Source organism: Neovison vison, chromosome 11 (assembly GCF_020171115.1).
Source record: "Neovison vison isolate M4711 chromosome 11, ASM_NN_V1, whole genome shotgun sequence".
Lineage (NCBI taxonomy): Eukaryota > Metazoa > Chordata > Mammalia > Carnivora > Mustelidae > Neogale > Neogale vison.
This window is the reverse complement of record NC_058101.1, coordinates 131,672,542-131,699,528: the sequence shown is the minus strand read 5'-3', so window position 1 is coordinate 131,699,528 and position 26,987 is coordinate 131,672,542. Positions and strand designations below refer to the sequence as shown.

Below are 26,987 nucleotides of genomic sequence, written 5' to 3'. Positions count from 1 at the left end.
CTCACACCAGTCAGAATGGCTAAAATTAACAAGTCAGGAAAGATACAAAGGTAGTGATCCGAAGGGGCAGGTGTACCCACATATTTATAGTAGCAATGTCTACAATAGCCAAACTATGGGAAGAACCTAGATGTCCATCAACAGATGAATGGATAAAGAAGAAGTGATATATATATATACAATGGAATACCGTGCAGCCATCAAAAGAAATGAAATCTTGCCATTTGTGATGACGTGGATGGAACTAGAGGGTATCATGCTTAGTGAAATAAGTCAATCGGGAAATGACAACTATCATATGATCTCCCTGAATAAGGAAGTGGAGATGCAATGTAGGGTGTTAGGGGGGTAGGAGAAGAATAAATGAAACAAGATGGGATCGGGAGGGAGACAAACCAGAAGTGACTCTTAATCTCACAAAACAAAGTGAGGGTTGCTGGGGGGAGGAGAGTCAGGACAGGAGGGTGAGTTATGGCATTGGGGAGGGTATGTGCTATGGAGAGTGCTGTGAAGTGTGTAAACCTGGCGATTCACAGACCTGTACCCCTGGGGATAAAAATACATTATATGTTTATAAAAAAATATAAAAAAGTAAAAAAATAAAGTTGAAAAAAAAAAGAATAATTTAGGGATGTAATATATAAGGATTAAATAATAAACAAAATAATTTGATTAGTCAATGATATATGAAGTATAATTGAGCTACATTAATAGTTCATGTTTTGCATATTTTCTGTTTGTTTCAATTCAAAGTCTTCACAGAAAACTAATATTTTAAACATGACCTTCAGACTTAATTGTATTTTTTGTATTCTCTATATTTATATTAGTTATATATCTCTATATTTATATTAGTTCGCTGACCAGATATGTTTCAGAAAAGTTAAATGTGAAACAAAATTTGTAATTTATAATTTAAAAGATACTGAGGGAATATATTCTTTAAAGGAGAGCTCAGATGAGTATTTTTGATATGTAAATAAAACCTTTTGCACATGGGGGCATCTGTGTGGCCCCATAGGTTAAGTATCTTCTTTCAGCTCAGGTCATGGTCCCAGAGACCTGGGATCTAAGTCCTAGTCCAGTGGGTTTCCCTACTCAGTGGGGAGGCTGCTTCTCCTTCTGCCTGCTGCTCCCCCTGCTTGTGCTGTCTTTCTCGCTGTCAAATAAATAAATAAAAATCTTTTAAAAAGACCCCACAGCTTTTTGCATATGGGTTTACCTATATGTGTTCTTAAACTGGATACTATTTAAAGAAGTCATGGAATTTGTCTTCTGGTCTCCTTGTTTTTCCACTGTGCTCGGTAGTCCTTCTACCCCTGAGTCTTTGTGTTTTATCATCAGTATCATCATCTAGTGAACACATATATCACCACATTAAGTGTTGGGAGTATTATACTAGATGCTGCATTAGTGAATCATCATATATTAGCTCTGGTTTCCAACAAAATTTGTGATTATATTTTGAGTTCAACAGATATAATTTCTATCAGGCTTGGTTAAAAGATTTGTTAATACCTTAATTAGCTCCAAGCTTGTTTGAAATTCAGTACTCAATTTTTAAGGTACAATTCTTAAGCCATGTAATATTAAAATAACAAGACCCCAATAATACTTATGGTACAGTTGCAGTGTTGCCGACATACTTGTAAGTATATGTCACAAAAGGAATCAATCTTGTAACATGGTGGTTATACTAAGATTCACGTTTCATAGATGATAATTCTGAGACAAGAAGAGGTGTGTGATTTGCCTTCATCACGTAATTCTTGCTTTTATTACAGATTCTACCTCAACACCTTTCCCTTTAGCCCCCAGTCCCTAAATACTGTTAACCAGCTTCTCTGTTCAGAAGCAGGAATTTCCTCTGAAGCTTTATAGCTTTATATGCCCTCATTGAAGTAATGCCCTAAAAAGATACTGTGTCTTCCCTACTTCTAATCTGCAAGTGAACTACATGACCTTTTATCTTTATTAAAAGAATCTAGAAAATCGCATCACAAATTTATGTTAATATGCCAGTGGGTGCACTAATGAATATCACAATGGTAGAACATAGTAGTGTGGATTTCAAGTACCAAATTCATTCATCCTGATCACACACTAGTTCTGATGAAGGGCAAATAGAGAAATCTGACTTTTCTAGCCCTATAAAATGCCACTGATTTTATTTTACTTTAAAATAAATCCTTGTTCTTTTATTACTTTGCCATTGCTATATACCGTTTATTATCCTGAAAACGGTAGGTATAAAATATTTTCTCTTAAAAATATGGATACACTATTTCCATTTATTAACTTAAATTACTTTTATGTATATCGTATTGCTTTTATTTTATTCTAAAGTAACTTTAAAGTTGTACTTTGTTTTTTGATTTTGTATTTATTTTCTTCTCATATTTCCCAACTAAGTGAAGTTCTGCATTAGAAGTTGTTAATTATCTGAGGCCACACAAGATGAGGAATCTCTTTATTCTCTTGGCTTCCTACACTTTGCTGGCTTTGTTTTTACATTTCTGGCTGATCCTCAGTCTTTTTGTTTGCCAACTTGTCCTCTACTAACAACCTTTAGACTGGCAGTGCCAGCTTTAATCCCCTTCTCTTGTCTCCAGAAGAACTCATCCAGTCCAAAGTAAGTGCTGTGACATTCACAGAATTAACTTCAGTGTCTCTGGCCTTTGAGGGTTTGAGTTTTAGCATCTTGCTGTTCTTTTTTTTTTTTTTTTTTTAACCTTTCTCAAGTCTGGTTCCTTTTCAAGCTTATAGTTGTATTAGTAAGGTATGCCCTCATAGGGAGGCCTTGCATGACCATTTTGTCCAAAGTAATTTATCCAGCCCAATTTTTCCCTATAATTTTGTGCTCGGAAATTACCTCTTTCATGTGTTTACTGTTTAATTCTTCTCACTGTAATTATGCTTCCTGATAGCCGGCGATTTTTTGGTGAGTCGGTTCGCTTTTATATACACAGGACCTTGAATACTGTATATTGCCTAGTGGGTATTTTATAAATTTTAATAATGGATAGAAAAATCCATTTATAAATAAAAACATATAACATATTGCTAACTCCTAGCTAATTTACAATGGAGGCTAGAGTTACTATTACAGTGTTTGTAGTAAGTTATAAATAACTATTTGTTAGATAAACACATACAAGATTAAAGAAGAATTTTTTTTTTTTTTAAAGAGATACAATCCTTGGGGCACCTGGATGGGTCAGTTGGTTGAGCATCTTACTCTTGGTGTTGACTCGGGTCTTGATCTCCTGGGTTGTAAGATTGAGCTCTGTGTTGGACTCTGTGCTCAGTGGGGAGTCTGCTTAAAGATTCTCTCCCTCTGCCCTTCCTCCTACTTATGTACACTCCTTTTCTCAAATAAATAAATAAATCCTTACAAAACAAAGAAACAAAAAAGATATACTCCTACCTCATGGAGTCCACACCTTAATGGAAAGGCATACCATGCCACATATTAACTATTAAGACATGTTCAAATGTCCTCAGACTCACATGGGAGTTGTGGTCTGTGTGCAGGACTTGTCGGTGCCTTCACCAGGCCACTACCTTCTGTGTTGCTCCCAAGGAGGTGGGTGATCAGGACACCTCAGCGCAGAGGTGTGGTGCTGAGCTGTGGCTGCCTGCCTCTCTGGCCACTGAAGAAAAAGTGCCTTCTCCTCACTTCTTCCCCTCCCTTCAAACTTCTCCCTCTCCCCACCTACTAAACCAGGAATACCACACCAGTGCAGAGCAGAAATGGAAGATCACTTTCCTCTGTTTTTCCTTGATGGTTAGGAAATCCACATGCAAACTGAGAATCTAAGAATCCCTCCACTGCTCCTGCCAGTGGTAGCTGAGTAGATAGAGCATCCCACTGCATCTTATATTTGTGTCCATTTTCCCAGGGTTATCAGGAGATCACTTCCTCATTCTCTGCCAGGCCAGAGTCATGGTAAATCCCTTCACAATGTCACTACTGTTCTTTGCTTCTTTTATTGTACCCACTGGGCTTCCAACAGCAGGCACCTGCCTATAGGTAACACCTTCTGAAAAAGAATCAAGCCTACCAGGAAAGGTTGGCTCAAGCCCTGTGCTCTGCTGCTTCCTAGGAGTAGAAAGTTACCTCTTTGAGCCTCAGTTTTCTCATCTGTTTAATGTCGATCATCTTGCCCATTGCCCAGGAATTTTGTGAGCTTGTGAAAGGTGATCCACATCAGTCACTCACCACTGCCTGGCATGCAGTCTCCTCCATTTACACTCAAACCTGCTTTGCCTGCACCAGGGTTATGTGCCTATGTCTCATTTTCCAGCAGGCATCCCATCTCATGAGTTTTAAAGACATCTAGGAAAAAGCATTTACCTTCTAGTGTTTAAATGCCACTTCCCCTACCTTGGCTTTACAGGCATCTCAGAATGGGTATGGTATCCCCAACTGGGCTAGATACCCTTCCTCCATTCTCTCTGTCCTCTCTATATACTCTGCACTCATAACTTAGAGATGTTTCTGCAGTTTATTCATCAATGGCTAAAAACCTACCAAACCCAACCATCATGGCATCTCTGATCCAATGTCTTGTGCTCAGTCAATACTTTGAGTGGTCCACAGCCCTCACTTTGGACACATTATCCCATTGATGCCACACCTGATGCAAGTGATCTGTATTTTCCTTCTAGTCCAATACAAGATCCTCACTTAGAAGATTAGTGATAATGGCTTCATATGTTCTGTGCCAGGCAAGGGCAAAAGATATCTCAATTTTCTTGATAAAGTATTAATGATTAAATTACCAAAAAAACCCTTTAGGTGATAAATTAAATAACTGACTGATAATAGGAAGTTATATTTATATATATATTTTTTCTCTTGATCTCACTCTATCACCTTGGGCAAATTATTCAAATCTTCTGTGTCCATTTATTTCTTGATAGAATAAATATCTGAATTGAGATATCTTACAAATAATTTTATATACTTTTTTCATAATGTTAAAACTTACTTATGATGGCTTTTTGGTCTTATGAATGAGAAAAGAGCCTATAGAAAATAGAAGACAGGCATAGTCAATTTTTTATTATATCTGCACCTGAAATTATCATGCAGAAACTACAACACATGAAAATCTCGGCAGAGAAAGTTCATCCACAACCAAAGTATAAATGAAACAAATTATAGAAGAAAGTGATTTAAGTTAGTAATTCCATATAAATATGAAAGCAAGCTGCCTTATCATTTTCAGAATGAAATTTGTGGCAGAGTCTTCATCTTCAATTTCAACCCCTTATCATTTGGTTTTTAATGTAGATTTCCACGGCATGAGCAATGTACTGTCGTACTGTCCCCACTGATATGATCCTCCCCACTCTCTTGTTTAAAACAGGTTTGCACTAGATTTGGGAAATCTGGATTGCATTTACTGACCTCAGCCATGCAATCACCTCACATTTCTCACATTTAGAGCAAAATTGGGCTGAAACGGGGATAGAATCAGTTTTCTTCTGAGGCCAATAGCACATGTTGGGAAAGGAAAAGAGATACAAGTGATTTTTGATGCTGTACATAATGTACACCTCTAAATCATCTTTATCACTTCTGCCAGCTTAAGCATTCTGTAATAAACTGTAGTTCTATGATTAGAGCATATGTAAGTCTCACACATCCAACAGAGCACTTGACAAATGTGCAACATGATTGACTCTAGAAATATAATCCAAAAGAAGTAAAGCCAACATTTAACATTTTTGAGATCGCATATTGTTATCTCTTTGTTATTAGCAAGAAGAGTTTCAATAAGCCAGTGCATTTTTTAATAGGTGTAATACTTAGTGGGCCCAGGTTTACCTATTGAAATAAAAATGTTCTGACACATGTGTGTATTACTCTGATAACATCAACAAAATGATTATTTCAAAGTATAAACTGCAAGAGCTGCATTAATCTGAGAAGAGCATATTAGAAAATAATTTTCCATGAGTCTTTAATATTTTTGCATGTCTTCTGAACAGAGGCACTGATGGTTTTTGTTCTCAGCTGTATCTGTAAGGGTATTGATCTAGTATACGGTCTTTGAAAACAGAAATAGTATTTACGTCCAGAGTTCAGGTTTGTTTGCTGTCTGCAGCATTGACCCAGGCTGCTCTGCCTTGCTCCGGTAAGGCTGAGAAGGCAAGGGAAACTGATGCAAGTGGGAGGCTCATACTGCTTGCTGCACCACCTATAAGAAGGACCTTTGTCTCTGACCCAGGAATCTCATGTCTTCTACCAGCATTCACAAAATTAGAGCAGGCTTACATATTAGCTTGTAAGGAGGAAATAAAAATAGGCCATTCAAGCTCTTGACAGTTTGAACTAATACAATCCTGCAAACTAACTGCATGACATATCAGAATTGAATTTAATTTTGATAACCATCTTTAAATAAAATATTTTCCATGGAATCCAATGAAATCAATAATTTAAGGTTTAAGAATATTTGTTGGTTGTGAAATAAAATAAATTTAAATGACAACACTTGATGATCTATCACTTAATAAAAATACAGTCAAAGGTAAAATAAACTTGTTTTCAGCATGACATATTTTTAAATGTTATTTATGATAAATAATTTTCCAAATAAAAGTCTGGGAAATTTAAAAAAAACAGAAATTACTTTTTTTTTTTTAAATTAATACATTCAAATGCCCATTGCATACTTCCTATATGCCAGACACTGTGGTACATGCTAAAGACATGCAGTGAACTATGTGCTATCTGCCTTCATGGATAAGAGATTGATCATTAAAAGTAGCCACACAAAATTTAAAAGCTAATAGAAATTACACTAAAATTTAAGAATAAAAGTACAGAGTGCTATGACAGATTATAGAAAGAAAAACTTTTATGTTATCAAATGAGATTTAATGTACTATCTCAAGGATTATATGAAATATTCTGAAAAGTGTATGCCAAGCAATAGGTATGAGGACTGCAGGGTGGAAAGGATCCTGGACTGCTGGAAAGAAACCAAAGAGACTGTGGGTAGAGCCTGATGGCAGAAGACAAGACTGGGGAAGCAATCATATATTCTTTTTTGATATAAAATCTAAAACGCTCACATGACATTTTCTAGTAGTGCACCACATGTCTTTTTTCTCCTACAAATGTTAACATGAGGTGTAAAATGTTTTTATTTTTTAATTTAATTTCATTTTTAAAAGATTTCATTTATTTTTGAGAGAGAGAGAGAGAGAATGTGCACCCACACAAGTAGAGAGGGAGAGAGTCTGAAACAGACTCTTCTCTGAGAACACAGCCAGAAAAGGGGCTCAATCCCATCACCAGGAGACCAAGACCTGAGCCAACACCAAGAGTCTGATGTTTGACTGAGCCACCCAGTTGCCCCTAGATGTCAAACGTTTTTAAAAGAGACATACTAATTATTTGAGATTCATAGTCTCAAATGACTTTTTCCTTCTAGATAATTTTAGAAATGTGTAAAATTTTCCAAATGAGGAAGTATAGCTTTATTTCCAGTTACTCTTTTCTTTCCAATTGTTCTCTAAATGTGGAACTATCCTGAACAATGAAGCTATCTGACCCTATATAGCCCAAAGAAAAGAAACAGAGAAGCAGTTCCTTTGAACAGAATAAAAAATATACAGCTTCACTTAAAGAAGAACGTCAGAACATCTTAATTTTACCTACTGTGTGAAAAATATACTGATGGTTGATGTTGGAATGAACTGTTAGAAATAATTATGAAGTTTTATTCCTTGTTGCTTTAACAACTTTATCTTCCATTTGGAAACCTGCAATGCATGTAAAGTTAGATGTGTCAATATACCAACTATGAATTCCTTATCATTAAGAGGATCATGGTCTCACATTTTATTGTCATTTACAAAGTGTTTTCCAAAACAACATTTCATTTTCTTCTTATATCTGCTTGTGAGATAAAGTGAGCAAATGTTTTCATTCCCATTCTGCATATTTGGAAAATGAAGATTGGAGAAAAGAAAAAACTTTCTCAAGTTTCTTAAAATCAGTCTGTGACAAAGATGGTTTTCAAATCTGAGTTTTGATTTTTTAAAGTTGATGACTTATGTAAATAATTAGAATTGAAATGTTGTGAACAAAAGTAACAACAAGGCTTCTCTAAGAAGCACATATTTGGTGGGAAAAGTATGCATGTATGGGATATCTAATATCCAACAAAGCTGAAGAAAGCAGAAAGAGTACGTAGAAAGAAAAATAAACATTTCAAGGTGATAAACCATCAAATCCTATAAATTCTGTAAATATCTTTGTTCTACATGAGCATACACTGAATTAGAGAGTTGAAAACTTTTTTTTTTTTAAGGTTAGAAGTAGAATAAAGAACCATCTTTATTCAGGTCCTCAATACCGATTTTATGTTTTCCTTTGTGATTAGTTAAAAGGAAATTATCCCTTCCCATAAGACATCTGAAAGGACAGTTAGGTAGTCTTTGTCAGAGATTCAAGGTGGCTGATAAAGAGGAGCTACCCAATAAACGTTTCTGGAAAAAGTAAATTGTTTTAGAGAAGGTATTTAATGCTCTTTATTTTTTAAGTCTTCTTTATTCTTATCTCAGAAACAGACAGCATTAATATGAAAAAAGTCATTGTTTCAAATAGGATCTATATTTTAGCAGTGGTATGTGCAATTAGCAGAACAATACTTACCATTCTCTCCTAACTTATCAGAGACTGTTGTGCAGTAAGAAAGACATCATCTAAGTAATCAATGTCTCATATACACAATATTTCTTAACTAATCATGAAATCATAAGTCCTTTCCCCAAGTTTTCAGAATGATTCAGAACGTGAGACTGCCCACTTTTGTGCAGCTCTTTATCATTACTACCTCACTGACAGTCATCAAACTTGGTATGTTACTTAATAACAACCTGGGGTTTAGTTCACACATAGTGAAACAGAAAGCCTACACTGACTTTCTTGAGTTATAACCTTTATATTGTAAAAGATTTCCAAATGATTTTAATTTGTTCTTTCTTTTCTAGAAAGATTTTATTTATTTATTTATTTATTTGAGATACAGCAGGGGGAGTGTCAGAGAGAGAAGCAGGTTCCCTGCTGAGCAGAGAACCTCTCCCTCCCCATGAGGGACTCAATCCCGGGTCCCTGGGTTCATGAGCTGAGCCAAAGGCAGACACTTAACCAACCAAACCACCCAGGTTTCCTCCAAATGATTTTAAAAACATCTTTTATTCAATCCTTGCAAAATTTCTTAAGAATGTTACTATTATATATTTAATAAATTAATTTAATTTTTCATCAATTATTTAGCACACTCAACATTCATAGATTTTGCATTTAAGTTCTTAACTCATCCTAAGTAATTTTAAAGTTCATGGTATATAATATTCTGCATTTTGATTATAACGCAATTTATTTTTTTCTTCCCAATTTATTTATTTTCAGAAAAACAGTATTCATTATTTTTTCACCACACCCAGTGCTCCATGCAAGCCGTGCCCTCTATAATACCCACCACCTGGTACCCCAACCTCCCACCCCCCCCGCCCCTTCAAACGCAATTTAGATTTACAATCTCTCATTGCTGATATGAAGAAAAATGTTTTCTAGCTATTGAGAAACCCAAGTGACCACTTCATATAAAAACTCAGTGTAGCTTTTTGGTTATTATTCAGTTTGCCTGTGCAGTAACTCCAGGGAAGTGCTATGAATATAGTTTCTTAAGAAAACAGAACAGAATTCTAATAATTAAAATATAATCAAGAGGAAACTTCAGCCAGGGGTAAGAAATTACACTAAGCAGACATTGCTACATGACACATTATTCCAAAATTTAATGAATTAAAATCACCACCATTCAGTATTCTTTGCAAGGTTTTTGGTTGGCTTGGAGGTCCTGCTGATCTAGATTGAACTTCACTGACCTTTCTAAATTAGCTCACTCCTAAGACATAAACTTGTGCGTAAACTAAGAACTGCTTAGTCTTGAATGGCCTCAGTTGGGATGATTAGCTCTACTCCATGTGTTTTCTCGCTTTCTTGCAGGCTAATCTCAGTTTCTGCTCTTGTTGATGGCAAGGATCCAAGAGAGAGCAGGACAGGGCATGGAACAAGGCAAGCAGAAATGTACTTTCCTTTCTTCACTGCCTCTGCTTGCATCACATTTGCTAACATCACTTAGCCAGAGGAAATTATACAGCAAACTCATAGTCAAAAAGGAGAAGACTAGAAAGCTATAGAGCAAAGGACATTGCTTAGAAATGCAGTTAATTATAAATGAAACAAGATGGGATTGGGAGGGAGACAAACCATAAGTGACTCTTAATCTCACAAAACAAACTGAGGGTTGCTGGGGGGAGGGGGTTTGGGAGAAGGGGGGTGGAGTTATGGACATTGGGGAGGGTATGCGCTTTGGTGAGTGCTGTGAAGTGTGTAAACCTGGCGATTCACAGACCTGTACCCCTGGGGATAAAAATATATTATATGTTTATAAAAAGTAAAAAATTTAAAAAAAAAAAGAAAAAAAAAGAAATGCGATTAATTGAGACCATCAATGAAATCAGTCTACCACAAAAGGGGAGTCTTACGTTAACAACAATATTAAAATGACCCACTTTCTAAGACATGGAATGGTTTTCCACTGAAGAGCAAAGACAATTCAATTTTCTGTTTTGAGGAAGAGTTGGGTGGGTCTCCAACTAGTAAATTTCATTGAAGGGCAAGAACTTAGTGAATGAAATGGGGTCATTTGGTTTTTACCATAAAATAATGAATATTGTTGGTAGCAGCTTCGTGATATATAATGGGTTATCTTCATTTAGAGGAAAAATGGGAAATATCCAAGAAATCATAGAAAGGAACCTGCTTTGAATGACTGACAACTCTTTACCTCCAAAATAAACTCATTCTTCAATTCTTTTTCAACAAACCTTTATTTAGGGCCTGGAAAGAAAATTATTCTCAATTCAGAGCATTTCAATTAAATAGACATTTACAAAAGAGAGACATATACGTCAGTAGGGCTGAGTACATGGATTCTATGGAGTGCTATGTACAGGTACCAATGATCAGAAATTAAACTGCAACATGGATATTGTATTTTAAGCATTTTTATTAAAATATAAAAAATGTTACAGACAAGTGCATAAACCATAAATTTATAGCTTGATGAGTTTTCACAAATTGAAATTAATAATGTTGCTAGCTCTGGGATACATTTGAATTTATTTTTCTGTATGTTATCTCCTCTCTTTCCCTTACTGATGAATGATTAGGATAGAAAGTGTGTGCAGTGCAAAACGTGGTCTGCAGTAGACCAGACAGCTAACTATTTGTTTGCTTAATTTGGCATTTTTCTTGAGAAATTTGATGTACTAGTTATTGATCCATTTTCTCTCCTCTCTAATCACCCTTAAATGACAGTTCTGCAATACTATATGTGTAAACATTTCTCCAATGGCAGATGGCATGCTTTGTTAGTAGAGAAGACTAGAAGAACACTAGAGTAGAAGGTTTCTCTTCCAAGTTCTGGTGTGTATTTTTTGGCAGACTCCTGCACTATGTGCAAATTTCTCAGTGCCTAGTCTTCATGAAACTCCTGGCTTAGTCCCTTGGCTCTAAAAGTTGTGATTTATAGCAGCTCATGGTAGTTCCCATGAACAGATTGCGCCAGCAACACCGTTAAGTGGCTTTTCAGTAGGAGGTTCCAGCAGGGTACCTCCTATGAACATTTTCTCCTGTACAAGCTTTATAGCCTCAGTGAATTTTTCTACTCTCCTATGAGCCATAGACATTCCCACCCTCTACAAAGAGGTCCAGGTGTCAACAATGCAGGAGAGGAGTCTCTTTCTTAGGCTTACTATCTCATTTCTTCAAACAACGGTTGCTCCTATACCAGTTATTCCTATATTGTTTCGAGTTCCCTTTATAGCAGATAATCACCCATTACTCTAATTCACTGTTACAACTAGGAATTTCTAATTGACATTTCCATGCTCAAATTATTGTGTGGTTTCTGCCTCTTGGTTGGTTTTTGAATCACGTGCTTGCTTCTTCTGGTTCCCAGAGTTCTTTTGATTCAAGACTGATGATCCATGGAAATAATGTTAAGTGGATTTTTGTATAACATTATTTGGTGATTTGGGGGCACCTGGGTGGCTCAATGGGTTAAGCCTCTGCCTTTGGCACAGGTCATGATCTCAGAGTTCTGGGATTGAGCCCCACATTGGGTTCTCTGCTCAGTGGGGAGACTGCCTCCCACTCTCTCTCTGCCTACTTGTGATCTCTGTCTTTCAAATAAATAATAAATAAAAATCTTATAAAAAACAAGAATAGTTAGATGGTGCAATAAGGTGGTGCAAAAAGAAACTTAGAAACTGGACCCACTTTCCACTTAAGCTCAGATCGTGTTCTTAGGGTTCTGGAATCTAACCCCGCATAGGGCTCTCTGCTCAGCAGGGGGCCTGTTTCCCCCTCCCCCTTTGCCTTCCTCTCTGACTACTTGTGATCTCTCTCTCTATGTCAAATAAATAAATAAATAAAATCTTTAAAAAAATATATTTGGTGATTTAATCCAAGAAATTTAAAATATCTGTTACTGAATATTATACATAATTTAACTGAATATTAAAATCAACCCCAAACTATATTGGGAAGATCATTATCAAAATTGTACTGAAAAAAAGAAGTGAATTTATTGAAAATAATTAGAAATGAATATTACTTAGGTACAAATACCAAGAGATGATTAGTTTTATGATTTAAATAGCATCATTTCTGTTAAGATTGTCTGTGTTTTTATTTATATATGTTCATACAATCAATTGATTGATTGATATTTGCAATGTTATAGATGACTCAGTCGTCCAATTTTCCTTGGCCGGGCAAAGAGAACTTCTTTCATTTTATGTTGGAGAATCCATATTGTTACCTCACTTCTCTGATTTTTCTTAACCTCTCTGGTAGATCATTCACTCCTCTCCAATATACATATTTTTTTTTTCCACCGGATAGTTGATACTTTTACTCTGGTTATACTTGGTCTCAAAAATCTCAGATGATTTCCATTTCTTAAAGATGATATTTTATATATATATATATATTTTCCCTCCCCCGACAACTTTAGCATTTCTCCTTATCTTTGGTCTTCAGCAGTATCAATATATTTCCAGGTTTTCTCTTTCTTTTCTTTCTTTTTTTTTTTAATCTGTCATTTTTGGAAAATTCTTGACTATTCATTTGCAAGTATTTTTTCTTTCCATTCTCCCTCCTTTTTAATTTTTCCCCTATCTAGGATTCCCATTAAGCACATTTCTTTTATTTAATTTTATTTTTTCAAGATCATTGTTTATGCACCATACCCATTACACATATTTTAGACTGATATTGGCCTATATCTCTTGGATGCTTTGTTTTCTCTCTCCATTTTATTTCACTAATTTTCTGTGTGTGTTTCCACTAGTAAAGTCTATTGATCTATATTCAAGTTCACCGAGTCTTTCTTTGGATGTGTCAGCATACTGATGAGCTTGTCAAAAACACTTCATCTTTGTTATTATGTGTGTGTTTAAATTTATTTCCAGCATGTCCTTTGACACTTTATTGCTTCTATTTCTCTGCTGAAATTACCCATCTATTCACGAATGTCTTCGACTTTTTCCACTAAAGCCTGTGACATATTAATCATAGTTATTTTATCCACTATGTGATTTTTCTAACAATAGATTTATATTTGAGATTAGTTCTATTGATTGTTTTGTCTCTCAACAGCAGATCATTTTTCCCTCCAGTTTTAGTGTGCCTCATAATTTTTAGCTGAAATCCACATAGTTCTGTGTGTGGTAGTAGAGACCAAGGTAAATAGTATTTATGCCTGGGAATAGGCATGACTCTTTCTCTGCTAGGCCTCCATTGAGGAGTTGAGCCACGTTTCAGTTTTCTTGGTTGCAATCATTATCTTCAATGCGCCACCAGCTTCAAGTCCCTCAACTGGCGCTTTTTGATTAGGGTGGGAACTAGACTGACTATCTGAGATAATCTTGATTGTGTTCTGTCCACCATCAGTTTTAGACTTTTCCTGTGAGCTGGTGACTCAGAGAAGCTGTCTCTCTATGCTCTTGTCCCTCCATTAGTGGTATTCAGTTATTGTGTTACTGCTTATTTCCTGCTTGTTGGTCTAGCCTAGGTGGTGAGGAGCAAGAAAGAATTTACATACATAAATATATATATATATATATATATATATATATATATTTTTTTTTTTTTTTTCCCTCATTCAACCTTAGCTTTAGGCTGTTCATGTGTCTCTGAGTCTTTTGAGTGGAGTTTTCTCAGTGATCCTGCCTGTCCCCAGTGGGAAGGGATCTTTAATTTTCTGGAAGTAGGAGGATTTCTTTCCTTTCTCACTTTCCCAACTAGTAAGTTTTCACTCACTGAAAATGACGGGATTTGCTGCCTTTCTTCAGCAGTTTAAAATTTTATCCCACTGGGGAGAAGACTCTAGGCAAGAATTGTTGATTTTTTTTTTTTTTTCCTCAGCAGCAGAACTACATTATGTTACACAACTTAGAACTACACTTTGAGAGATGCTTTCCCTGATCTCTACTGCCCCAGTCTTTTTCATGAACAAATAGTGAGGTCCAGAGAGAAGAGGCTCCAAGTGTTTGTGCTCCCAAGGGTCTATATTCAAAATTGTGTATGTTCAACTTTCAATAATCCATTAAAAATTACTTTTTTTTTTTTTTTTTAAACACTAATTTGTATGGCAGCCTTGTTTTCTTCCAGTGCTGGGGTCTAGGTGGGTGAATGCTTATGCCATGTCTCTTTCTGATTTTTTTTTTTTAATTTTTTTTTTTTTTTAAAGATTTTATTTATTTGTCAGAGAGAGAGAGGGAGAGAGAGCGAGCACAGGCAGACAGAATGGCAGGCAGAGGCAGAGGGAGAAGCAGGCTCCCTGCCGAGCAAGGAGCCCGATGTGGGACTCGATCCCAGGACACTGGGATCATGACCTGAGCCGAAGGCAGCTGCTTAACCAACTGAGCCACCCAGGTGTCTTTCTGGAGGCTCACTCCAGCTTAATCAGATTTTACCCTAGTCAGTTGCATTTGAAGTCAGTACTCTGATAAGTTCAAGAACACAGGACGATTTTACAGATTCCCCACTTCTTATTGTTTGGATAGATGTGACATTCTTTCCAGTTCTTTATTCTAAGATGGAGCCAGACCTTTGTAATATACATTATTGATTCACTAATTATATCCAAGTCACCAGGATTCCAGGTACTTTTGGGTATTATGTTATTAATATTTTTGATGAAATCAAATAAAAGTTGGTTCTCTTTCAGAACATGCCAGAATATAGTTTAGCATCTAAGTGTTTATTTTTTCCATTAAAATTTTAAGAAGTAAAATTCCAGTCTATTTAAAAGGAATAAGAAGGAGACTTGGAACTTTCTACATATACTTAGGGGAAGCTATATATTTTGAAGTACATGATTTAAGGTCTAGTAGAATTTTTTATTGAATTGGTTGTCTTATATTTCAATATTACACATACCCAAGAGTATATACAACTTAAAGCAAAATGATGCACTAGTAATTATAGACCTAATAACCATTTAAAAAATACAGCATTCACGAGTTTGAAACCCCTCCCTATTATAGGTTCTTTCCTATAATAGGCTCCTCCCTATTATAGTTTTCTTTTTCTGTAGATATAACGCTTACCATGAGTTATATATTAAGTAGTTCTTTGCTATTTTTTTAAATTGTTTTACCATAAATGTGTGTGTGTGTGTGTGTGTATATAAAATATTGTTTATTTCTATATGCTTGAATTTTATATAAATTGAGTCATATTGTCATATTGTATTTCATATATATTTGCCATTGTTTTGGGGGATTCATCTATATTTTGTCTGTATCCATAAAGCATGGACTTTCCCTTTTTTTTTTTAAGATTTAATTTTTTTATTTGAGAGAGTGTGAGGAGGAGAAAGGAGAGGGACAAGCAGACTCTGCACTGGAGCCTGATGCAGGGCTCAATTCAAGGCTCCATCTCAGGATCCTGAGATCATGACCTAAGCTGAAATCAAGTCAGTGGCTTAACTGACTGAACCACCTAGGCACCCCTTTAAAGCATGGACTTACAGAACTAGTATTCAAAACAGAACTAGTTTTAAATACTGTATCATTAACAAAATAGTCTTCATAGATAAGTCACTTCATCTTTTTGACTTCTGTTTCTTTGTGTGTATAACATAGTATTGCCAAAATATAAAAGAATCAGGGGTGGTTTAATGTTATATGACCTTGAAGTTTTAAAGCACCTACATTTTGAAGGTGCTGCATTTCAGTTTGAATACAAATTATAAATAGAAATTAAATGCAAACTTGGATATTTATTACAATAAGAAATCAAAGACAATCTAATATAGTTGTAAATTTTATAGAAACACATAGTATAAACACATTGTAGGGTTGTTTTCAGATCCTTAGAAAGGGCTTGAACAAATGAGGGGCTCTGAAACTTAATCTTTATCAGCTTCATGGCAAATCTGACTCGATATTATGTTAAATCCTTTGAATAATAGTTCTATGAGAATGATAGGTGTTTTTAATTTATCTTATTACTTATTATATCTTATTATTATCTATATTATATCTTATTACTTGTATCAATGGATAATTTTTATAGGTCTCCTTTTTTTATTGAAGAATGATTAACATGCACTGGATGTACAACATAGTGATTCAATATTTATATACATTACCAAATCATGACTACAACAGGGCTAGCTACCAGCTATCACCATATGAAGTTGTTATAATATTACTGACATTTAGCTTATGTTGTGAATTATGTCCTCTTGTTTTATTTATTTTATAACTGAAGTTTGTACCACTTAATGTCCTTCACTTCATTCACCTGTCTCCCATCTCCCTCCCTTCTGGCAACCATCAGTTTGCAATCAGTATCAGAGTCTGTTTCTGTTTTGCCTTATTTGTTCATTTGTTTTTTTAGATTCCACATATAAATAGAGTCATATGGTTCTTGTCTATACCTCTCTGACTCATTTCACTTAGCATAATGCCCTCTAGGTTCATCCATGGTATCACAAATGACAAGATTTCATCCTTTTTTTATGTGTGAGGAATATTCCATTGTACATACATACCACAACCTCTTTATCCTTTCTCTGTTAATAGACATTTAGGTTACTTTCATATCTTGGCAATCATAAATATGCTACAGTAAACACAGGGGTGCTTATATCTTTTCAAATTAGTACAAGGTTATTTTCTTCAGTGAAATAAAGTATGATTAATATAATTATTCACACATACATCAAATAATACTGTTACACATGGCTTTCATAATTTTGGTTTTGGTTTTCTCACCCAAGAATGTAGTTGCTTGACTTTTTGCTTATCAACTTGAAATAATAAAAATACAGCATTCACGAGTTTGAAACCCCTCCCTATTATAGGTTCACTAATTATATCCAAGTCACCAGGATTCCAGGTACTTATTTTCTCGTGTATCTTTTTAAATCAGTCCACACTAGGTTACTTATTTTCTCATGTATCTTTTTAAATTAACACATGAAATGACTGACTTTAGGGAAAAAAAAGATTTGAAAAATAATGCATTTAACAAATTAAATTTATATTATCAGATTTCATATTTCACTTTTGTATTTATTATTGATAGATTAATATCCAATAGACTAGTGAGAAACTGCCATAGTTCTTAGAAAAATGACACAAATCATGAGACAATAGTACTTCATCAATGTCAATATGTAGATGTTTTTTTAAATTACTTTTATTGCTATTTTATGAAAATACATTTTATATGCATAAAAAGCTAGGAAAATAGCTTACACGAGATTACAAAGTAAAAACACACTAGCATAATCAGCATTACAAATTACTATAATGTTAGTATGTATCAAAGCAATGAATATTACATAGAAAATCTCATTTAAAGTATAGTAACACTGGTACCATGCAATTTAGAACTATGGAGAACATTATATGAAATAGGAAAGTAAGTTTTAAATTTCAAAGTTACCATTTTTTAATGGATGGGATTTTCTTTCAGATTGGAATGAATGCTTGTGGTTAAATACTGGTCTGAATTTCAGTTGTTATGCTCTGGTATAATTATCCCTAATGTGTGCTGTCCTGCATATTCAGGGTGATCAATGCTTGTCATTTATAGGTTGTTAAATCTTTTAATTTTTACTCTTACATAATTGATTATAGACAACAGAGTAGCCATGAAGTTTTTTGAAATTTTAGAAATGTGCTACAGATTTTCTTTTAAACCACAACTCTCTTCCTTTTTGCTTTGAAAGGATATAAATAATAAATTCAACAAAATAAATGATTTTGCTTTTTTCTATTGACTTTCCAGACATCAGTGCCTTGAGGCAACTTTTTAATTTTGTAGAGGCTCATGAAGATTTAATAACTGAAGAAATATTTATAGAATGTCTATTGGCAGCAAAATTATAAAGGTATAATGGGGGTCCAGAGTAAGTGCAAGATTTTGTCCCTGAATTCTAAGACTGTATTTTAATGCCATACTTCTCAACCATGACTGTGTATAAAAATTGCACATTTGATTTAAGATTAGAAAAATGGTGAGAAAATGAGAGATTTAAAGATCAGTAGTGCTGAATCAGGATGAGGTAAAGAGCAGGATTGATTTATCAGTGTGTGTATACATATATATGTATATACATATATATAAAATATACAGTGTATATACTTTATATATATTCTCAAAATTTATATTAAAAAGAACTCAAAGGAATTTTGAGAGTTGGCTAAAATAATGGAGAATTTGGGAAGAGGAGGATGTGTTAAGAGTAGTTCAATTCTGCAGTAGTTCCATTCTGCATTAGACCCCTCACTTTGGTGGTGTCTTAGCCCATTAGGCTGCCATAACAAAATTGTACAGACTGGGTAGCATAAACAACAGAAATTTATTTCTCACAGTTCTGGAACTGAGAAATCAAAGATCAAAGCACTACCATATTAGTGTACTGGTGAGAGCCCTCTTCCTGGTTCTTAGCCAGTGGCTGCTCCCTGTGTCTCAAAATGGTGGAAAGGGTAAGGGATCTATGTTAGGTCACTTTTAAAAGAAAACTAATCCCATTCACGAAGGTTCCACTGTCATGATTTAATCACCTCCCAAAGGCCCAATCTCCTTATACCATACTAGGCATATTAGGATTCTAATATAAGACCTGAGAAGGGAACACAAATATTCAGACCATAGGAGTTGGTAACCCCAAACTTAAAATCAGGGTGTTTCAGTTTTCTTATATATAAAATGGGACTAACAGTAGTGGTATTGAAAAAGAGTGTATAAAGGATGAAATTTGGTAATTTATATAATTATTTAGCATAGCACTTGACATATTTAAGGGTAAATATTTATTGGACTTGATGTTAGTGTAGTGAAAGATCCATGCCTTACTCGAAGTGATGAGAGAATATTGAAGTCTTGTTTATACAGAAACGCTGTCTGAAAAGGTGATTATAAGTTGTATATTGAAAGAAACTGAGACTAGAAGATTTTGCTTCCATTTAGAAGAAAAGGGAAAAAAAAACATAAGCAAATGTATATATAAACTAGAAGGGGTCACACATATGCTAATTTAGAAAATATTCTAAGTTAAAGCAATTTCATGTTGCAGAATAACACATAGCAATAAGATACTTTAAATAAACATTCTCAAAGTTTTATTCTCTGGTAATTTTCATACCATTAGGCAAATGACTCTTTTTTTTTTAATATATGTCGGCTAATTGACTTTATTTATTTATATTTATGTATTTTTTAAACTTTTTTTTCCAATTTATTTATTTTCAGAAAAACAGTATTCATTATTTTTTCACCACACCCAGTGCTCCATGCAAGCTGTGCCCTCTATAATACCCACCACCTGGTACGACTCTTGATTGTAGCAGACAAGGAAGAGTCATGCTTTCTAGGTACCTATATAGAACAACACATGGAAAAGTTTATTTCAGATTTTTTTTAAAGATTTTATTTATTTATTTGACAGAGAGAGATTACAAGTAGGCAGAGAGGCAGGCAGAGAGAGAGAGGAGGAAGCAGGCTCCCTGCTGAGCAGAGAGCCCGATGAGGGACTCGATCCCAGGACCCTGAGATCATGACCTAAGCCGAAGGCAGCGGCTTAATCCACTGAGCCACCCAGGCTCCCAGTTTATTTCAGATTTTATGGAGATTTTAAAAAGTATTTTTTTGAAAATATACTTCATGAGATCTAATTACAGTTTGGCATACATGAATATAAAAATAATCACAAATAACAAATATGGTTTGAGTTTTTAAAATTCCAGTTATTCTTGCCCAGTGAAGGGATTCATTTATGTTCTAATTTGGTCTCCAAGATTTGCTCTGCTTGTGATGAATCTTTCTCATATGTGCTTGCCCCCCTGCCTGCTTGTTTACTTTATGCATACTAGATATTTTACTATCATATCTTAGGTTATCAGTTGTTACTTTTGGGTCAGAATCTTCTGCAAAATATTTTGTAACTCTGATCAGTATTAGTTGATTTCTATAGAAGTCTGGCTTTTCCACATTTTATCCTGCTGCATATCAACTGTCTGCTTCAGTGTTAACTAGAATCACAGCTTCAGGTTTATACTTGGCATTTCCATTCTCTAACCAATGTGCACTGCCCTGAGTGAGCAGTGCTTTTAGTGGCTGCCTACCGTGACGCAGGGAGTTTTATCACACATGTGTGTCACAGAGTGACTCCCCTGTTGGGGTTCAAGTTCTAAATCCTCTCCTATTGTGCAGGTCATGAGGCTTTTCCAGTAGCTTTGCGAAAGCTCTCCCCGACAGCTTTGAAATGTGGTACGATTAATCTCATGTGATGTCGAAGAATTTTACCTGACAGTTATTAAAGAATATCATTCTTCAGCTAAATGACTTGATGGTCAGAGCATGCATTATGTTTCTTCCTTCTTTCCTGCCAGTCCTTTTCTTCACCCTCCAGCTTTCTCTTCCTTCCTGCCCCTCTCCTCTTTATTCTCATTCTTCTCTCTCCCTTTATTCCTTCTTTCTGTCTCCTTCCTTCCATCTCTTCCTGTCTTGACTCAGAATGCATTTACCTTACTTTCAGACCCAGGTTCAATATCTTCATAGTAATTTTCTTGATTGCAATCAATCTATATGAGTATTAGTTAGAGGAAAGTTATTTAAAAAAATATGAACATGGTATGAATATAGCTAAAGTCAGAAACATGCAAGGCATATTTTTTGAGCACTGCTATGTGAATATTGGTAATTCACTAGGTACTCTGATATTTTAAAGATAGACGGATATTTATTTATTTATTTATTTATTATGTTCAGTTAGTCAACATACAGCATATCATTAGTTTTTGATGTGGTGTTCAATGATTCATTGTGTATAACACCCATTGCTCATCACAGTTACAAATGAGGAAGGGGGTTTCTTGAACAAATGCTGCTGATACAATTAGTTATAGTTTAGAAAAAATGTAAAGATGAGTGCTCAGTTCTTTAAAAGATAAAAAGGAAATGTTGAGAGATTAAAATGTAATTTTATAAACATAAGGAAATGAGAAAGAAATGTTGGAAAATATTTACATTAAATCAGAATAAAAAGGCCTTTCTAATCATGAAGTTGATATAAGGAAAGAAACAATTTTCAAACCAAATTATTTTACACAGAAGATAAAGATGCATTAAAAAATTAGGGAATGAATGATAGCAAACTCCAAAGTTAAAAGTTGGAAGAAACAATAAACCAGTAATTCTTTAATTCTTTTTTTTTTTAAGATTATTTATTTATTTTAGAGAGAAAGCACATGAGCAAGAGTTGGGGCAGAGGGAGAGGGAAAGAGAGAATCTCAAACAGACTCCCTGCTGATCATGTGGGGCTTGATCTAAAGACCCTGAGATCACCATCTGAGTCTAAATCAAGAGTTGGCCTCTTTTTTTTTTTTTTTAAAGATTTTATTTATTTATTTGACAGACAGAGATCACAAGTAGGCAGAGAAGCAGGCAGATAGAGAGGAAGGGAAGCAGGCCTCCTGCTGAGCAGAGAGCCCGATGTGGGACTTGATCCCAGGATCCTGAGATTATGACCCGAGCCGAAGGCAGCGGCCCAACCCACTGAGCCACCCAGGCGCCCAAGAGTTGGCCTCTTAACTGATGGAGCCACCAAGGTGCCTATCAAACAATTCTTAAAGACTAAATCTTAACAGTTACCACATACATAAAAACCCTTTTACTAGTATTTGTGGTAGAAGATGTTGAAAATATGCCAATTACATCTTGAGAAGAGTGAGTTCAACAGCACCCTTATAGTCATCCTCATTTTCTGCTGTTGAGAAAGGAAAGAGACATAGCTGTTGGTTTATTTTATTTTATTTATTTTTTAAAGATTTTTTAAATTTATTTGAGAGAGAGAGAAAAAAAAAAAAAAGAGTGGGGGGAGAAGAAGGAGAAGCAGACTCCCCAGTAAGCGGGGAGTCCAATGTGGGACTCAATCCCAGGACCCTCTGACCATGACCCACGCCAAAGGCAGATACTTAACCAACTGAGCTACCCAGGTGGCCCATGGCTGTGACTTATTTTAAGTGTTAGTGTCTTTTGACTTACGTCTCAGATCTTTCAGCTTTCCTTCTTTCTTTTCCATAGGTGCTTTCATTATATTTCTAGCCTTTTTTTCTTCAGACTTAACAGCATAATTGACCTTCTTTGTTTTGGGCTTTTTACCTTGACTTTCTTCTTTGTTTCTCTTTTCCTGTCCTTATCCCTACTTGAGTCTCTGATTGACAAGGAAGGCATCATATTGTAGGGGTTTAAAGCACAGCCTCCGGAGTAAGCCTACCTTGTTTCAAATCCTAGTTCTACTAATTAGGGGCCAAGAGAAACTAAGAAGATTACTTAACATCTTAGTATCTGCTGCTATAACGTGACAGGAATTTCATAGATTTTCTTCAGTAGATTCATAGGTTTGTTATAGGGATCAAATATGTCAATATTCTTGAATTAATTAGAGTAGTATCTGACATATAATCACTATATAAATGAGGATTAAAATACATTTTTAAATATTTTACATATATATAGCCTGGGGTTCATTTTCTTTCCTTTAAGGCTTACAACGTTTTGTAATGCCAAAGTGTTTATTCTTTACATACGCATATTTTAGTCATTCTTTCTTTCTTGATTTCTAAATTTTTATACTAAATTAAGATTCTTTTGGCCAAAGTAATATGCGGTTTTATTTTAACACATATCCATTATATGTTTTTATATAAATATATATAATATCTAAATATTTATATATAACTTATTTTCAGTAACAGCTTTATTGAAATATCATCTTCATAACCCCTTTAAAAATGTCTAGTTCAGTGGGTCTTAGTATTTTCTGAAAATTGTGCAGCCATAGTGGCTATCAAAGTTTAGAATATTTTCATCACTCCCAAAGGACTCCATATTTACTAGCATTCATTTCCTATCACTCCATCCCCTCAGCTCCTGGTAACCATTAATCTATTTTCTATTTCTGTGGATTTAGCCATTCCAGACATTCCATATGAATAGACTCATACAATTTGTGCCTTTTTGAGTTTGGTTTCTTTGATTTAGCATAATGTTTTCAACGTTCATTCATTCTGTAGTATATATCAGGACTTTATTCTTTTTTATTGACAAACAATATCCTATTGTATATAGATATATCACTTTGTGTTTATCCATTAATCAATTGATAAGTATTTGAGTTTTTTCACTATTTGGTTAATATGAGTTATGCTACTATGAACGTTCATGTACAAGATTTTTGTTGTTGTTGTTCCTTTGGGTATATGCCTAGGAAACAAATTACTTTAGACATATGAGACGCTATTTAAGGAAGTTTAACTTTTAATTCTGTTCAAGTTTTTAAGTTTTTGAGGAACTGCCAAAACTGTTATTCCAAGTAGATATCCCATTTAATATTCTCATTAGCAATGTTTGAAGGTTTCAACTTTCCCACATCCTCTTCCACAATTGTTACTGTCTTTTTATTTTAGCCATCTTAGTAAGTGTGAAGTGGTATTTCATAGTGGTTTTTATTTGCCTTTCCCTAATGACTAATGATGTTGATTTTCCTTATATGTGCCTATTGCCCATTTGTAATTCATTTTTGATAAATATTTACTTAAATTCTTTGCTTATTGTTTTAACAGAATTGCTTGTCCTTTTATTATTCAGCTATATATATATTTTTTTTTCTTTTTCCTAGATGCAAGTCCTTATAAGGTAAATGATTTGTAAATATTTTCTCCCATTTTGTTGGAGATCTTTTTACTTTCTTGATAGTATCCCTTGGAAGCACAGATTTTTAATTTTGATGAAGGAGAGTTTATTTTTACTCAGTTTCTTATATTTAGTTACTGAAATCTTCACTCAGTTTAGTGATGAGCTAATGATTAAAAATATATTTAATTAAATGTGTTGAATCAATCAATCTTCCAGACTTGGCCAAGGTGCTCTCTTTCTGTTTGTGTTATGCACTCAATACTCCCATAGGCAGTTACAAGTCTGCCTTAGCCTTCACTTTCTGTCTGTGTAGGACCTCAAAGCCAATCAGAGACGAGAGATTAGGGATTCTCTTCCTAATTCGTATATGTTATGCACACACACACACACACACACACACCCCTCTTTTGGGCATGCACACAGTCTTGCACATTTTTATGGCTTTCTAGATTCCCAGAAATACACAGATCTTTTCATATGCCCCTATTGCTATCTCATCTCCACTTTTCTTTAAAATTTTTGTTGGTTGGTTGGTTGGTTTGATTTGGTTTGGTTTGGTGCACCTATTGTTATCTCCAATCAGTATCTTCAACATAATAAGCTGTAATGTTAAACAATTACTGTTGTTTCTTTTCAATAAAGGCTTTAGGGATAGGACTATGTTTATACAGACTATGTTTATACAGACTGAGCTTAAAGTCTTGCTCAAATAAAAAGGAAGTCACAAAAATGGAACTTTTTAGGGGCCTGCTAGATAGGTCAAATGGTGACAGTTCTCCAGGGATGGGAACTCAGAGGAGCTCCAAGCCCTTTTCCCCCCCTCCAGTGTGTGCTACGATGATGGTTTTCATAGCAGGCAAAATTACAAAGCTGATAGTTAAAGGCATCCATGCAGCTGTGGAAAGAGGGATGCTATGAATCTCTTTGTTCTTACTGAGATTCAGCAATTTTTTGGAGTAAATGCTCTGTAGATTGGTGCAAACTCTTTTTATCTATTTCCACTGTTCTGAAAAGTTGGCTTTGACAAGTGCTGCTGTGTATTCATTGCCTTTATGGAAGAAAAGATTTTCTAGTGTTTGCTGTTCTAGAGGTGCTTCTTGGTTTGATTTTGATCGAGTCAGATTTTTCTCCTTTTTTCCAAAATGGTCATACATTTGTCTCCATAGATTTGAAATAGTATGGCTATTTTGTTCTAATATATTGATTGTCCCTGAGGTTTATAAAAAATCACATTCTATCAATTTGACTATAAATGTTATCATTTTTTCTGGGTAAATATATAATAAAAGGATATAAAATGAATAGAAAATTACTAATGTAAAGAATATAATTAGGAGCTATTTATTTTAGTTACAAACAAGAAAAAAGTCATTTTAAAATTTTATTAATTAAAAAGGTATAGCCATCCCCTTTTATCCTCAGGAGTTATGTTCCAAGACCCCAAGGGATGCCTGAAACTATGTATAGTATCAAATCCTATATATATTCTATACTTTTACTATACACACATACCTATGATAGAATTCAATTTATAAATTAAGCATAGTAAGAGCTTAACAACAATAATAATAGAAAAATTACAACAATATACTGTAATAAAAGCTATGTGAATGTGTTCTCTTTCAAGATCTCTTACTGTATTGTACGTCATGCTACTTCTTATAATGTTGTGAGATGATAAATTACCTCCATGATGAGATGAAGCAAGATAAATGATGTAGACTTTGTGATTTAGCATGAAGCTACTATTGACCTCCTGATGATACATCAGAAGGTTAATCATCTACTTCCAAACTGCAGTTGACTATGGGTAACTGAAACTGGGGAAAACAGAACCATGGATAAGGGGAGACTGCTGTAACTAAATTAGAAAAAAATGTGGAAACTGAGTTACTTTATATATAAACTCATAATTCAAATAAATACTAAAAAAGCTGCATGTATGAGTAAAGTTATACTTTTTTAAAACAAAACATGCCTTGAGAATATGGTAATTATAGGTCTTCTAACTCTATAAGACTAACAATGATTATTTTGATAATTTACAAAACAGTATTTTAATCTATTTACTTTGCTCCTGAATACACTAAAAAAAAAAAAAAGTGAATTGTTAAAATACATTTTAAATACAAAGATCTCATTTGATTTCAATTTATTTTATTTTATTTTATTTCTTTAGGACTTTGGAGATGATGGGTCCTTGTATATTACTAAGGTTACCACAACTCACATGGGCAATTACACCTGCTATGCAGATGGCTATGAACAAGTCTTTCAAACTCACATCTTCCAAGTAAATGGTAAGAAATGTGGTGTTGATATCGTTGCTTTATGTTTCACTATGTATTCAAAGAATATCGCAGTTGATTAGGAAGGCAAGTTTTCAATTGTTTTAGTTTGGTAAAGTATCAGTTTTTGTTTTTGTTTTGTTTTGTTTTGAAACTTATTGTTAATGTAAAGCCTTTTTCAATAAAAAAAAAAAAAAAAACAGGTGGTTGGGTGGATAAATGCTGTAAATTTTACCACTATTCTTATTGTGAAATAGTACAGAGTAACTCATTCTAATTTAAAATTAAAACATAAAAAACTTAAATTCCTTTCTGAAATTTAAATATCAACAAGTAGGCAACCATATTAATTTTAGAAATTAAAAAAATAAGCATCT

General features: G+C 34.4%; 1 protein-coding gene across 1 annotated transcript in view; it reads left to right on the top strand.

Annotated features, from left to right (window-relative positions):
* The window catches only part of FSTL5 (follistatin like 5), a 764,561-nt gene that overhangs the window by 542,834 nt on the left and 194,740 nt on the right, over nt 1-26,987 (top strand). Inside the window, exon 8 of the mRNA XM_044224773.1 lies at nt 26,502-26,622. Coding sequence (XP_044080708.1) covers nt 26,502-26,622 — 121 coding nt within the window. The remainder of the gene's footprint in view (nt 1-26,501; nt 26,623-26,987) is intronic.